This window comes from Aptenodytes patagonicus, chromosome 25, assembly GCF_965638725.1.
Source record: "Aptenodytes patagonicus chromosome 25, bAptPat1.pri.cur, whole genome shotgun sequence".
Classification (NCBI taxonomy): domain Eukaryota; kingdom Metazoa; phylum Chordata; class Aves; order Sphenisciformes; family Spheniscidae; genus Aptenodytes; species Aptenodytes patagonicus.
In genome coordinates this window covers 1,861,923-1,877,530 of record NC_134973.1, presented here as the reverse complement: position 1 = coordinate 1,877,530, position 15,608 = coordinate 1,861,923, and the positions used below count along the sequence as shown (strand labels likewise).

At 58.5% G+C, this 15,608-nt stretch overlaps 1 protein-coding gene across 1 annotated transcript; it reads left to right on the top strand.

Moving 5' to 3' along the window:
• The first annotated feature begins 5,876 nt into the window (after positions 1 to 5,876).
• JSRP1 (junctional sarcoplasmic reticulum protein 1) lies at positions 5,877 to 15,004 on the top strand. Its single transcript, XM_076359498.1, has 7 exons — positions 5,877 to 5,897; positions 11,358 to 11,404; positions 12,290 to 12,452; positions 12,983 to 13,135; positions 13,229 to 13,291; positions 13,449 to 13,582; positions 13,736 to 15,004. Exons 3-7 carry the CDS (start codon positions 12,356 to 12,358, stop codon positions 14,222 to 14,224), a joined length of 936 nt encoding a protein of 311 aa, XP_076215613.1. The 5' UTR covers positions 5,877 to 5,897; positions 11,358 to 11,404; positions 12,290 to 12,355; the 3' UTR covers positions 14,225 to 15,004.
• Positions 15,005 to 15,608: the final 604 nt, after the last annotated feature.

The window sequence follows — 15,608 nt, the reverse complement described above, 5'->3', positions numbered from 1 at the left end:
TGCAAACGTGCGTCCCTTTAATGGGCTTCACTCATGCCCCTGAGACACCACTCGAGGGCAGACGCGCTTCAAAGTCAAATGCCTGCCCCAGAGCTGGGAAAGGACAAGGCGATTCCTGCCCAGTGCCCTGCCAAAACCCCCCTTCCAGCTGCTGTGCCTGGGTTTTCTTCCCAGGACGGAGCCTACACCTGGATCCAGGCCGCTGGTCCTTTAGTTGGGATGTACGACCAAAGTCACAAAATCTTCAGTGGTCACTTGAGGAGTCCCTAGACAAGAGATGCGAGGGTACAGCCGGGGGACAGAGCCTGGCTGGCAGGGATGCTGAGCACCTTGCTGCTGGGAGAAGGCTGTGGAGCAGCTCATCTCCTGCTCTTCTGCCTTCTCATGCACCAGTGTTGCCATTTTTTAATAATTCCATCATCACTTTAAATAGCTGTTACTACCAGAGCCCACAGGCTCCTGCCTCAAGTCATCGCTGGCTGCGCACACAAGCAAACATCGGCATGCTGCCATTTCCCGTGCGTGTCTCTGCATCTACCTGCCCCATCCCGGGGCGCATTTCATTACTTTGTGCCTGTTTGCCAAGAAATACCAGACTGGTGTCGTAGACGATCATGGGAACTAATTCAGTCTGTGCCAAACTCTGCTGCTGTGATTCAAGGCATGATCATGGAGGGCTACGTCCTGCCCCAAAATACGGCATGGGCTGCTGAAACCGGGGTGAGAATGAGGTGGTTTGGTTTCTACAGGAGGGAAAAGAGAAGGGTCAGTAGTCGGAACAAGCCTCGGTACTCACATCGCCATGTGGTACTGGTGAGAAAACAGCATAAAAACCGGGGCAGTGCTCCAGACTGTATGATTGCTTAACTCGGGAGCCACCCGGGTGGAGGTACTTGTCCAAGTCCCTTTAAAGACCTTCCCCCAGCCAGGTGGGCAGGAGCCCACTTTCATTCAAGGAGCCCCACTTTCATTCAAGGTTCATTCTTGAATCTTCTGCTCTGTCATTCATTAAAAAATTCTGCCTAAGCTTGTTTTAATCATGGCAACTTGGTGATTGCAGCCTGGCTTTTCCAGGACATTTGCTTTCTTCTGGTGATGGCAGGGAGCTGTGAACAAGCATCAGTCCTAAAGATGGGCCTTTTTGGTGCCAAAGAGCCACAGCTCCGTAACTTCCTTATAAATCTAGCATAACCCCATGGATTCAGAGAAGCTGCCTTGGATTTACACCAGCAACACTCCTCCTGGCCTGCAACCCAACGTCTCGAGCAAAGCGTTGGCAATTCAGCAAAGCCCTTGCAGGCTGTGGGTATTAATGGTGATCCGTGAGCATAAAATACGGCGGCATCTCTCCTCAGCGCCGCACAGATGGGCCCTGCGCAAGCTCCCGGCTGCGGGTGCCGAAAGCGGAGCGACGCCCCTGGAAGGCTTTTGTGTTTGTGCTACGGGGTGGAGGGGAAATTTAATTGCTTGGCTGCTGACCGTCGACTCCAGCCAAAAGCATACTGGCTCCGGTGTGGCAGAGCAGCGTGCTGGCTTCACGGGCTCCGGGTGCTTGGTGGTGTGGGGTCAGCAGCAGCCGGGTTTATGGCAAGGGGGGATGCTCCGTTCTCTGTCGGTCTCTGCCTGTCCTTTGCTTCTGCCAGCCACAGCCACGGGTTTCTTGTAGTTTGGTCACGGCTGTAGGGAGTCTCAAGCCTTATTTTAAACACAAATCTTGTGTGCTATTTGAGCAGGACATAGTTTAGGAACAAATGACCAGCAGGGACATTTTGGAAAAGGGCTAGAAAACATTAAAGATCATGAGCTTTGATGTCTTCTAATTTAGCCCAGGAGGATGGGAGCCGAGAGCCCTACGGTTCCTACAGACCTGCAAGCAGGGCGGATGGAAACATTTATTTGCCTCGTTGCAGTGGAATTGCCTGCACTGGACAAAACCTGGTCTGCAGGATGATGTTAAGGATGGTGGGCGAAAAGGAGAGAAAACTGAATAATTAAGAATGTGACTTTGGGAAAGGGAGTTTGCTGCTATTTTGAGGCCTAAATGGTTTGGTTCTTGCTTGTTAGTATTACACAATATATTTCATTTGGCATTACTTTATGCAAGCAGGGAGAGGGAAAGCTGGAGCAGAAGGGAACTTAACTCAAAAACCTTGTCCCCAGGTCCCAGCCTTTTCTGTGCTGCTTATAATTAACAGAGTAGTTTGGAGACCAGCTAAAATTTTGGAGAAGGAAAGTCATCATCAAAGTTTCCAAACCTTGGAGAGATGACAAAACACATCCGTGAGGACCCCAGCAAGTGCCTTACAGGGGCAAGCAGCACCAGAGCAGACAGTCCTGGTCTTGTCAAAGGGGGGATTTTTATTAAGAAAGCAGAACCCAAACCTGTCCAGCCTTCCTTTACTGTCACAAAGAAACCGAGAAATACGTGCTGTGAGGCAGGGAGGAGAGAACAGACAAGCCTGGCGCGTATGAAACTTTTGCCCTCGGTTCCTGAAGTCTGCTGAATTTTAACTTGGTAATTTTCTGTCTGATAACAGAGAGAGACATGGGGAACCAGGCCGGGGAGACACTGGGAAACCCCAGCCGAGGGTCTGGGCGGGGGTTAAGAAGTTCCTGCTATTTTTGCTGTCGCTGCAGTACTTTCCGCTGTACTTTGTAGTAGACTTTGTACTTTTATGACCCTCCTAACCCTAAAGACCTGAAGCCTGCCTGGGGCATCTCCTCCCCCCACCATGTCGCACAGCCTGCACCAGGGTGCTGGGGCTGAGCCTCCTCGCTGCCGTCCCGCAGCCCGGCAGCCCCCGGCGCAGCTGCCGAGGGCTGTGAGCAGCCCCCCGCCATGGCAGAGGGACGAAAAGGCGTTTGCCTAGACACGGCCTGATTGCTTTTGAAATGGCTGCGCAGTCCCGCTGGGGCTTCGCAGTGTTATTAATGGTGTCAGGACAACCTGGAGCCCTGGGAAAGGCGCTAAAACGGGCAGGACCTGCTCTCCGGTGGGGTGCAGTCGTCCCAAAGAGGTCGGCTGCTGTGAGGAGCGGGGGAACAACCCCTCGCCCCTCGCACGGGGCAGCTCCGGCAGCAGAGCATTCTCACTCCCAATGCCCTGTGTTGTTTGCAGGGCGCCCGCTTGGAGCAGAGGGAAGCGGCTCCTTCGTTGGGTGGGATTTGGAAAGGGAGGAACGGGGCGGCATCTGCAGAGCCCACGGTGCCAGCATGGGGGGACTGAACCTCACTGGGTAAAGGCACTAACAAACCGGCCACTGCCCTCCCGCAGGAAAGTCAAAATGGGGAAGATTTGTGATCGTTGGGATATTATTCCCAGGCTGTTCCAGCACTCCTTACCCAAAGCTTCGCTTTCCTCTGAATCTCCTTTTGTTTCAGTTTCCCCTGAAATGGCTTTTTTCAGACTGATAGAGCAACAACCCCCAGCAGTGGCCCTTCAAGGGACAAACATCACGGCCGCTTTCCCTGTTCCCAAATGGCACTTCCAAGGACAGTTCGTTTGAAATGTCATGTTCAAACACAGTCGTGTACTTGTGTTCTCCTCGGAGGTACGAACAGCTGTAAATCTTCAAAGAGAACAATAATTAGCCCTAAGCAGCGCTGGGCTGTGAGAAAACGGATCATGGAACAATTATTGAAAGCGGACGAGACTAAAAGTAGCATTTAATGGGATCCGGCATCTTCTGTTCCCACTGACCTGAATGCTGCTCCTTCTGCCAGGCAAAGGGAGCGAAAACCACTGAGATTTGTAAGTCAGAGTATTTAGGTCACACGTGGATTAGAGTGTGATCAGATTGGCTTTAACGTAGAGCTGCTCTGAATACCTATAGATCATATGGCGCACTGAGGGATCAATGCTTCCAACGGCTTTTAGCAAGGTGATGGGGCGAGCCCGGTGAAAGGCTCTCCCTCCGGCAGCACCGTGGTGTTTTGTACCGGCTGCCGGCAGCACAGTGGGTTACGGGTGATACTCACCCGTGTGTGATCCCAGCTGCTGCGCTGAGAGCGGTGGGGCCGGGAGCCCCGCGGGTGGGATTGCTGCCCGCAGCGCATCCCTGCGCCATCCTCGTCCCTGCTCAGACACGGATGTCACGGCGTGGGAGGAGGTGCGGGGCAGAAGGGGCTTCCCGCACCCTCTGTTGCCTCTTCTGCTCTTCGCAGAGACCTAACGAGCTCGTTTCATTTAAGAGCACATCTGCACAGCTCTCGCCTGGTTACAGATGTGTTCGATGTGGCGTTTTCTGTCCCTGGCAGCCTGATCTCTTGTCACGGTGCTGAGTGGCCCAAGCACCGGCCAGTCCTGCAGGGACCAGGACCTGAGGGCAGGACCGCGGCTGCTCCTTGTCCTGCTCAGCTCTGCCAAGGTGAGGCCTGTCCCCAGCATGATTTCTCCATCACCACTGGGAAAGATTATGAGACAACCCAGACCCTGAACACAATCGGGACACTGCTGTCAGGTGGGTCTGTGTGTCTGGCACGGCCGCTTCTCTGTCCCTGGATGGACAGCTGGCTGGCTTTAGCTCAGGGCTGGAAAGCCAGAGGTGATGTGGGGGAGTTTCTCTGATGGTTGTGATCACCTTTGCCATCCTTGACTGGACAAATGTGCCCACAGGTGGTTAAGCTGGTGCTTGGTCTGCAGCATCATGCTGTGCTCCTGAAGACCCCGTGGTGGTGTGTCCTCCCAGCCTGGTCCATAGGCAGGCTGTCCCCTTGCCTTTAAACAAAGACCCATAGTGTTTCTGGCTTGCCGTCCCACCAGGCTCACCCACAGCTAAAAGCTCGGGGTAAGAGGAAGAAGGTGATCCTCAAAGATGCTGCAAGCTGTGATTCCTTAAACCAGGAGCTGGCCTGAGATAGTACCTGTCGCGCAGAGCTCCCGTCTTCTCCCTCTCCAGTTCCACACCACGTCAAACCCTTGCCCCAGGAGAGGAGGCAGAAGATACCCTCAGCTATGTTTTCCTGGCTAACCAAATCACTGAAGCTACGGGGAAGGGCCCAGGTCTGAGTTCTTGCAGCAGTTCTCTGCTATCAGATGCTTTCCATTAGCTGAACGAAGCAGGGCTGCGACCTGCAAGCAGCCAGCCAGGGCGTTGCACCGGGGCAGCAGAGCCCATCCGGGTATCAGCTGTGGGTATCGGTTTGCGCAGAGGATGCTCCGTCTCTCTCGCTGGCTCCCTCCGACACGGGCAGCGCTACCCAACCCCACTGCAATGCCTGGTGGCATGAAGCCACAGGAACATCCAGCTTCCAAAATGCTCCGGGCTTTCAATTAGCTGCACCTCCACAAGGAGATTGCTCAGCTCAACATACCTAAAATCTCCTGTGATGATAGATTGTGATTTGACAGGAGAAGCACAGCTGGCAAAGACATCTCTTCACTTCCTGTAACTTCCCGAGCGCTTCTTAATAACGCCAGTGCTCGTAAAGGTCTGTGGTTCTTGCAATCACGTGGAGAAATAATCTCCCCGGCTGACGCTGATGTGTTGCTGCCTCGGGGTAAGGAGGCAGCAGCTGTGTTTCAGCACACAGACATTGCACAACAGTTGAGGATGGGAAGAGCTGATGTATGCTGGATCCAACTGAAAGAGGAATTTTAGGTCAGCAGAATATTGTTGTCAGCACCGGGACGTGGCCAGGTTGCTATGGGGACACCTGTGCCTTTAGGTATTTGATCATGTGAGGAATCAGGATGCTCTTTCACCTGATTTCCCCAAGAAATCATGCTTCTGTGATCCTCTCTTCCAGCTGCCAGCCCCGCTCCCCCTCCGATCCCATCTCAGCCCAGTGGCAACCTCCAACCACATCTAAGAGAAGGGTGGAGGGCTCTGAGACACGAAGCACCTACAACAAGCCCGTGCAACGCCTGGCCTGAGCACCACGTGCATCTCTGGCAGGTATTTGTTTGGTGCCGGCAGCTGCCAGGCAGCACGTTGCGGCTCAGCCGGCAGCGGGGAGGCGGGCACTCGCCCGTGTAGCCCCAGATCAGCTGGCACCCACTGCCGCCCACAGCTGCACAAAGGGACGATGCCGGCATGGAGGTGACAGGGCTCTTGCTGGAGCAGGGACCAACCTACGAAGCTGTCCTTTGCCCAGGGGACCTGGGCCTAGCAGACAACATCCAAATCCCTGTCTTTAAAAGCGGGTCAAGAGCCCAACCCTGCCTACGTGAGGAGTTGAAGGATAAATGCTTCAAGGACTGGAAGGATGTTTTTGATTCCCAGGCCTTGGGAACACGGGCGGGCGGGTCTGGTGGAGCCAGGGATGAAATCCGGGGGAAAGAGCTGCAGCCAGCCCGGTGAGCCGGTGGGTTTGGGCCGAGAGCCAGGGCAGCAGAAAACCCACCCGCACAGCCGGCTCAAGCACCCGCCTCCCCTTGTACCTGTGGCGGGAGGAGCCGGAGTCAGGCTGGGGCTGCCGCAGCAGCAGGGGCTCTGGGGAGAGGGGGAATTGCATGGAGAAAAGGAAAATTCATCCCCAGAACTAACCTGTGCCGAAAATAATCAGTGACTAATTTTATGTCTTTATGATTGCCTTTTAACTGTGAGTTATTAAAGACGGGAAGAAAGAAGATTATGTCCTGGTGGGAGGAGAAATGAGTGTTGCCATAGAAGCGAGGGGATGCTGCAGCACAACTCGGTCTGTCTGGACCACAAACCATGAAGCCACGGCAGAGCCTCGAGGGTGGCCGGCACGCTGCGGACAGAGACACACCCGTGTGAATCCAAGGCGAGCTGACAGCCTGGGAAGTCAGAGTAGATAGATTTGTGTTATCAAGCCAAAGCCAGAGAGTCAATATTTAGCCTGGACAGGGAGCCCAGCCCTTGTGCAGCCGGGCCCCCGTCCATCACACTGTTCGATTGCCCTCCCAAGCTCTTCCAGCAGTGGCTTTCTCTCCATCTGGTCTCACAGCCAGATCATGTTTCTCCCCCTCTGAGCTAACCCCATCCCAGAGACACTTTTACCAGTCTCGGGGCAAGGGAGAAGCCAGGATTTGGGGGGGTTCAAGGGATTAGGAAAGAATTTGCCTCTGGGAATCTCTTTCCTCCATCTGCCTGGGATAAATTGTCCGATGGAGATGGAGGCTTTGCAGCTCGGCGGGGAACTGCTCAGAGCTAAACATGTGGAGGCAACAACACTCCTGGTCCCTCCCCGCTGCAGGAACTGGGTGTTGAAAGGTCCTGGAAAGGGTGGGGAGAGCGCTCTGTCCCGTGGCCCCATGCCAGGATGAAGTGGGAGGACGTTTTGCCTGGGCTCTGTGCATGCAGACGTTGCCCGTTCAACGCCCGGGTTCTTTCCTGGGAGGACCAGCTCGCCCACGGGCGGCAGGAGCAAGCTTACGAAGCTGCAAGCACCACAGGAAACATGATTAATTGGAAGAAGAAGGGGGTTTTATTTGGCCTGTTTATAATTTTCTGCTTCCATTATGTCCCTGTAAAGCAAACATGCCTTGCCAGTTAACAGCCCTGACCTTACTGGAGCGGGAATAAAACTGAGAAAACTACCCTTGGCATGTGCGCCTGCAGCCCTGGCACGGCGTGGGGGGCTGTGTTTACAGCTCCATCCCTTCCTCCATCTGCGTTCAGCTTCTGCGGCGCGTTATTTATACCGCAGCAGGGTTCACGGCGTGCTCAGTCCTGTCTCTGCCAAAGAGGGGAAATCCCTGCCCTGGAAAGCAGACGACTGCTCCTGAGTTCATTTGCTGCATGGTCCTAAAGCAGGACCATGACCCAGTCTCACCAGGTGTCCGGAGCCCTGGAAAAAGGCTGAGTCCCCTCCAGGATTCCAGTGGCCAGTTTATTCCTCCTTTAGATCTTGCAATCAAAGACCTTTCACACCTCTGCCAAAGAAAAACGTCAATAGTGCAGATGTGAAATGTCACGGTTTCAGGGTTGTTTTTTTTTTTTAATCTGAATCCTTTCAGAAGTGGCTCTCCGTAAGAGAGAGGTCCTCAAAGCGGGATGCCTCCAAGATGTGCAGGACTGGTACCAGCCACGGCTGCACCACGTCCCCTGGGACAGGCACAGGCTGTACCTGCCCATGCTGAGCTGGGGGCTCTTGGGTAACGTTGCACAGGCAGGGCCAGAGCCAGAGCCTGATGGTCCTTTTCAGCTCCCCAAATGAGAGATGCTTCATCTCCTCCCTACCTCCTGTGAGCGGGAAGCTGCGGTGAGGAGCACATCCTTCCCTGCCTCCCCAAGAGGTGCCTGTGCCTGCGGCAGGGCTCCTGGGGACCCGGCTGCAGGAACAGGTACCGCGGAGAAATCGTGGGGGGTCGGGGGGCAAAGGACCTGCTCTAAACACTGGCAAAAAGGGGTTTTCACCGGGGTTGTCTAAGCACTGCTGGTCCCAGGGGCTTGCCTCTCCTCCTGCACCACCTTCTTAACGACGCCTAGCAGGTTTCTGATCTGCCTCTCTGCAGCCCCGGCACCCGTGTCTGTCCCACAGCTGGCTTAGAGACCCCGGCTTGGGGAGCAAACGGCCCCTTCTCCCTTCTTCGTGCTCTCTGGCGGGGGCGTTCACAGAGGGACAAGCTGCATCCCGGGTGCCCTGGAGAGTCGCATCCCCCTGCGCCCGCCTTGCTAGTGGCAGCCCCTGCTTTCGATGCCTGGGGCTAAACTGCCTTTTCTGGGGCTGAAGCGCGAGTGCTCCGGCTCCCGGTGATTGGGTGCTATTTTGCTCCAGCACGGTTCGGCAGCTGTTGCTGTATATTACCCCAGAGAGCCAGAGCCCACGGGGGGGCTGGAGGCAAGGCGGCGGTGGTCGAGCCCCAGGTATGACTTTCTGTGGCTTTTAACCTTTTCAGCTGGACACGGGGCAGCCCACAGGCACGGCCCACGAGGCAGCACTCAGTCCGCTGCCGGCCGGCAGCAGATCGGGGGCCACGGGGCCCATCCCGGTGCTGCCATGCGAGCGCACACAGGGAGAGCGGGGCAGGCGAGGGGACTATTTTTGGAAGTTTCTTTGATGTGAGTCAGCGGTAGAGGCAACCTCGGGAGCTTGTGCAGGAAAAGAAAGTCCCAGCGACAGCAGAGCGGAGCTGGTTATTCATTGAGTGTCTGTAGTTTTGTGCATTTAAGAGAAGATCTGGTATGTGGAGTGTGCATCCAAGGGAGCGGGAGCACGGGGAGGGGATGGAGGGGCTGAGCAGTCGTACGGGAGGTCTCCTGGGCAGGAGTCAGTGTGAACCGAGGGCTCGAGCTGGGCTCTGGGGCTGTGGGTGACCAGCCTGCCATGGGCAAGCTGTCCCTAGCATCAGTGGCCATCCCTTCCGTGCTTGGCCTGGGCAGTGGCCGTGTGCTTGGTACATCAGTGCAAGAGCTGGTCCTATAGGAACCGGCCCTAGGAAACCTGGTCCTGCGGGTGATGCAACCCATCCTGGCTGAGGATGAGGATCCCGCATCAGCTGTAGAGCCCCAAAATGCCTCCCTCTGAGGCTCGGACCCCCATCTCCCATCCGGCGAGGAACAGACCCGGACACGGAGCCGGTCAGTTCGTAGGACCGAGTTAACGCCTGTCAGCGCCGGGGGGAGGATGGCTGCCTGCCCAGGCACGGCAACCGTCACGGCAAAGCCTGGAAACACGCCCAGGGCCTGGAGGCGGTTTGGGCTCTGTCTGGGTGAAACCCAAGGGAAGGAGGCGTGGGAACAGCCCGGCACCCCGTGATGGGGAGCTGAGCACAGCCGGTGACCGGGGACCACAGTGAGGACGTGGCAGGATGGCCGTGTGCTGTGGGGCACTACTGCCCGCTGACCGCCCGGCGTTCATTTTATCCCTCTCAGTTTAGTGAGAATCCCTTGAAATGACATGGCAGCAGGTCCCCATGAGGTCTTGGAGAAAGACTTGGGATGCCCCGAGGCCATCGACAAGCTGCCTGGGTGGGGAGCGCTCAGAGGCAGCCAAGGAAGGACGGGAGAAAAGGTACCTTGTCCTCACTGCGAGCTGGCAGCCAGGAGGTGCCGGCTGTGGCCATGCCAGTGCCGCTGCCGTGGTGCTTGAGGCCTTGCAGGAGAGGGCTCAGCCCGGCAGAGGTGGCTCTTTGTGGCACAGTGAAATCACGGGGCGACCTCGGACATCGAGGGGCACCTGCGCGGCGCCAACCCCGCGGGGACATCGGCCATGGCCACAGCCAAGAGGAACGGAGGCTTGTGCCCTCCTCTGTCTTCCTTGCGCTCATCTTTGCTCAGAAAAAGTGTGAATAACTGTGTAGCTCAAAAACACGACAAGCACTTGGGGGAAAGACTCTTTAAGGAAAAATTTTCCATCTTTGTGCTTTCCTTGGGGCTGAGAACCCCCCAGCCAATGCGAGAGTCCTGGGGCAGCGCCTTCGCTTCCCAGCAGAGAAAGGACCAGACTTGCCATCACTAAAACAAAACCAAAGACTTTTTTTTATTTCCTGTTGAAAGCCAAAACCTTTCAGGCCATGGTTCCCCAGCCAAAAGGTTCCCTCTTATTTATTTGGTTTGCTTCCAATAGCTTGTCTTAGATTTCATCCTGGGAGCTGGTATTTTTTCTCAGCATTCATTCTTCCACTGGGGGAAAATAAACTAAATGCAGCTCAAAGGAGGCAGAAATTCCTCCTTCTGGTGAGGGCTTGGGAGGATGTGGCATCCAGATCCCTGCAGAGTGAGGGCTGCGCTTGGAGGTGCCGAGAGGGCTGAGGCCGCTTTAGTGTCGGGACCATGTTGGTGCATCCTCCCCCCCCGTAGCTCACCCCAGACACAGGGGCAGAGAAACCCCCCCCAGGGAGCCCAAGGACCGCAGCACGCTCCCCAGCCCTTCGTTGCGTCGGACTGCTGCAGAGCCCTGGGGACCCTCTGGTTTTCTCTCCTGCTTCACATCTGGGAAAAGCCTCAAGAGTCACCCCTGAGCTTCGCGGTCCTCTTGGGTGGCTTGCAGTCTTCTTTGAGGTCTGGTTGCTCCACGGTAGCTGGAGTTTGTCCTGCTGTCCAGGCTACAGCCTGAGCTGCTGCCTTCCAGCCTCCAGCCATGTGTTTTCAGGGTGTCCGTGCACACCCTGGGCTGTTGGTCCCTCCGTGCGCCTTGGCAGGGAGGTCACCATCCCCCTTGGCTGCAGCTCCCTGGGGACATCCAGGACGGTGCCATTCTGGGGCTCAGCAGCCCCAGACGTGCATGGTGATGCTCTTACACCCCGACCTTTTCGGCTGCTACCGTGATGGCCGGGGGCTTCCGAAACCTCTCTCCACGGGTGACCTGGCTGCGCTAATGGGGGAAACGTGGCCATAATGTCCCCGCTCTGTGAGCCAGTGGGCGGCAGCGGGAGGACCCGGCCCCCGGTGATTCCTACCTCTCTGAATTCGCCGCCTAACGGACTGCGCTGTGCTTGCCTTTAACAGATGCCGACGTGCCGGTGAGCAGCAACGGGGAGAGCGATAGAGCCCATGTAAGTGTGCAGCATCCCGGGGCTGGGGGGCTGCTGGGGGGCTCCCTGCGCCGGGGTGGGGGCCTGAGCAGGGTGCCGTCCCACAGCGGCATTCAGCCCAGGAGGGCTCTGCAGGGTGTTGCACCGCGTCCATCCCGGGGGAGTGGAAGGCCACGTCCTTCAGCTGTCACTGTCACTGATCCATGCTGGTGGGCAGCTCTCCCTCGTGGCACAGATCCGGTGCCGCTGATGCAGGCCAGCAGCCAGCCCAGCCACCAAAACCCCATCCCCGGCAGCACCGAGCCCAGACCCTGATGCGTCGTGCGCTCCCTCTCCTCCCAGCACACTGACCCTGCTGGCAAGCGTGCCTTGGATCCGACCCGCCGCCCTCAGTGGATGTGTGCAGCCGTGCTCATCCGGGCTGGGGGCGAATCCAGGCCCGAGGGCTGCTCTGGGGTGGGCTTGCTCAAGCGCAGCCCAGGGGGTCAGCAGCCACCAGCCCACCCGTGTGCGCTGGGGCCACACCCCGGCGCCTGCTCTGCAGCACGGAGCCAGCTAGTGGCTAAATCCATCTCAGCAGACAAAAGAAAAAAAACCAACCCCGATGTGTTTTTAAGGCTGCCGATGCAAATACACACACCGGGATTAAGTGCTCAAGGAGCCGGTGACGAGCCTGGTTAGCGCCGCTCAGGGCCTGCAGCAGCATCGGCTCAGCCCCGGGGGACCCGGGCGGCGTGAGCACGGGCTGCGGAACGCAGGGACCGGGTCCCTCCATGGCTGCACTGAGCACCCCTTGTTCTGGGAGGGGGCACACACGTGCAGCCATGACCCCCACGCTGCTTGTTTTCCCTGCGGGGCTGTGCGATGCTCTTACACCCCCGGCCATGCTCGCGCCCCTCCCCGCAGGGGCTAGAGGAGGCAAGGACCCAGCTTGGCATCTCTGAGTGGGATCCAGACGAGCCTGAGCTGAGCATGCCAGAGCCAGCGCTGCTCGGCGTGGACAAGAAAGCGGCGGAGAAGAAGCGAGCAGAGAAGGTGGGAGCCAAAGGCAGCGCTGCCGGGCTTCCAGGTAGGTGTGCAGGAAAGCCCTTCTCTGCCCCAAAACGGCCAGCCTGGCCCCAGGTGGCCACAGAGGCATAGACCCTGTCCTGCGTCCCCGGCCAGCCCGGGAGGCACTGTCTGGCCCCAGAGCAGTGACGGGATGAGTTCTGCTCTCCACAGTCCCCTGGGAGCTCAGCGACATGGAGATGGGGCTTCTCATCCGCCTGCCAAATCCCGCTCCTCCTCCTCCTCCTCTCCGCCCTGCCCAGATCTGCTGCTGGGAGGGGAGCAGCAGAGCCGGGAGCACGGGCAGAGGTTTTCCCTGCTTGAGCCCCAGGATGCTATAACGCCATCGTGGCCCAAACACCTCGAACTCAGCCACCGTGACACTGTTTTCTCCACCCCTGCAGTGCAAACAGCTTCCTTTGCTGGCGGTGGCAGGGCAGGCAGCTCCTGCCCCTGCCCCTGTCCCTGCCCCTGCCCTTCCCACCCCCCTCAGCACCCCTTTTGCCACTTCTCGGCTCCCCCAGTAACGCTGTTTTCCTTGGGGGTCCCCAGTCCCAAAGAGCCTTCCCGTGCAGAGGAAGGTGGAGCCCCCCAGCCTGGACCCCGCGGAGGAGCCGCTCCTCTGGGAAGGGCTCACCCTCAACAAGTGCATCCTGGTGGCCTCCGTCGTCGCCTTGCTCAGCGTCACCTTCCAGGTGCTCCAAGGTGAGCCGGGAGCCAGACAGAGGGGGACAGGGTGGGCAGACCCTGCTGCCACCTCCTGCCTCCTCCTGCCTCCTCTCCCCCCCTCTCTTCCAGCGCCGTGCTCCAGGGAGGCAGTCAGCCACGGCAGGCAGGACGCTCCGCCACCTCCCCTTCACGGTGGGTTCAGATGCTTCGGGCTGCCCCAGTACCCCAGATCCAGCCTGAGACGGGGCCACGTCCCAGGGTGGGGTGGCCCTGGGACCCCATGTCTGGGACATCACACCCGAACAGCCTCATCCCCTGCTGACAGTGGCCCATCCCTCTCCCCTCCCAGAGGTGGTCAGCGCCAAGGAAGAGGAGGTCCAAGAAGTGATGACTGCCCAGACTGCCCAGCCCGAGAGCAGCATGTTTGAGGAAGATGATGGTGACGATGATGGTGATGATGACAGCGATGCTGACAGCAACCTGGTACGGGTCCGGGTTGGGGGGAGAAACGGCATCCTCAGGGCACCTCCCGTGGTGGGGGGGAGAGCATCTTGTCCCCAGGGGGAGGGATGGAGAGGGGTCCCCGGTCCCTTGGGCTGTGACACCGGCGCCTGGTCCCCTCCGTCCCCCCCCCAGGCAGAGCCCTGGATCTTCAAGAAGTGGTTTGGCCGCTCGGCACCGGAGGACGGGGACAAAGAGCCCGCGGATGTCCCTGAGGTGTCGCCAGCTGTAGCGGAGGTGAAGAAGAGCCGGGAGAAGAAGCCAGAGAAGAAGGAGGAGAAGGCCCGGGAGGGCCGTGCCACCCAGGCAGAGCGGAGCAGCCAGAGGGAGGCACGAGCCAAGGACAGGGCGCCGGGGGACAAGCCCAGCAGAGCTCCCAGGGTCCCCCGGGAGCCAGAGCAGCAGCCCCAGAAGAAGCGGGGCCGGGAGGGGAAGGAGAGCCGGCGGGAGCGGGACGAGCCCAGGAAGGAGGGGTGGAAGGGCCGTCCCGGCAGGGCCGACAGCGGCAGGGAGAGCCCGAAGCGGGACTGGCGGCAGCAGAAGGGCAGGAAGCCCTGGGAGCCGGCGGCCGCCCCGGGGAAGGACGGCACCGCCAGGCCTAGGGAGGGCAAGAGGCGCGACTGAGGCTGGGGCGACCGAGGGGCTCGATGATGCTGAATCCAGGGGGGTCCAACCCCACCACCACCCCCGGCAAGGACACCCTGCCGCTCCCTGCCTGCTCTCCAGAGACATCCCCGGGCCGGTGGCATGGGCAGCGCAGGCAGCGCTCCAGGATCTCCGAGCAGCAGCAGAGTAGCCCGGGAGCCTGGCACAAGACCCCCTGGGGACTTTGGGCCCCCCTGGATTAGATGCACAAAGGCAACCCGAAAGGACCAGGGGAAAGAGCTTCTCTTCATCTGGACTTCGCACTATTTCTCCATCCCCACCCAAAATCTCTCTTGCAGTTCATTTTCACTCGTGGTCCCTGAGGCATCGGGGCGGCGCAGTGGGCACAGGGATCCCAGTGAACAGAGTTTGTCTCCAGACTGTGTAGCCCTTGAATTCAGTTAATGGTTTTATTTAAAGCAAATCAAGAGAGAAGTGTATTCTGCGTTAATGAAGCCAGGCTGCTGCCGTCCTCAGAGGGTCATTAGGGGAATGACCACCGCGACCTCGCCGGGCCCCGGTGCCATCGCTGCAGGGTGGTGCGAAGCTTGCTGGTAACAAAACAGGGCTGGAGAGCCCATCACCCCGGGGTCCCTTCGGGCCTTGCCTTCACAGAGTCGCTTTTAGGAACGAAACACAAGTGCAATATCACGCAGCGCTGTAGCAACTACAGGAGACGTTCACAGCCCCAACCCACGGCAGGTTTAAGTATTTGCTAAATCAATAGAGGTTAAAATAAACTATTTTCATTTTTAATAAGGTATTAAACTGAATGTTTTAAAAAAAAAAAAAAAAAGTTGTTGTCCCTGGTTATGTTTGTGTGTTCTCTGTGCGCCCCCATCCCCGGTGCACAGGGGCTCATGGCTAACCCGGGTCCCCACGTGGGCTGGGGACCGGGGCCGGTGCGTGCCAGCCTCCGGCTGTGCCCCCGCCAGCCCTGTGGGGAAGCTGCAAAGCCCAAGGGCTGGTCCCAGCACCGGGGGTCTGCAGCCAGGATGAGCCCAGGAGCTGCTTTCCAGGGGTTCGGACCCTGCGGCAGCCCGGGTGGGTCTCGCTGAGGGCCGGGCTTAGCTGGGAAGATGATCTGGGGCCGGCCGGGCTCTCTGTGCCGACACCAGCGGGGATGCGGAGCAGGTGCTTTGGCAGCAGTTTGCGCCCACTCCTATTAATGGTGTGAGCAGCCCAGGAGGTGTAACAGGATCGCTCCCCTCTCTCAGCCCTCCCTCCTCTCACCCCCCGGCTCTGGCAGCGTCCCGGGAGCGGGGTCAGCATGGGGCGATGCAGACGTGACCTGGCAGGGAGCCCCAAGCCACTGCCAGCGGCTCTCCATGGCCCCTGGCTCACACAGGGACGGGTCCCCAGA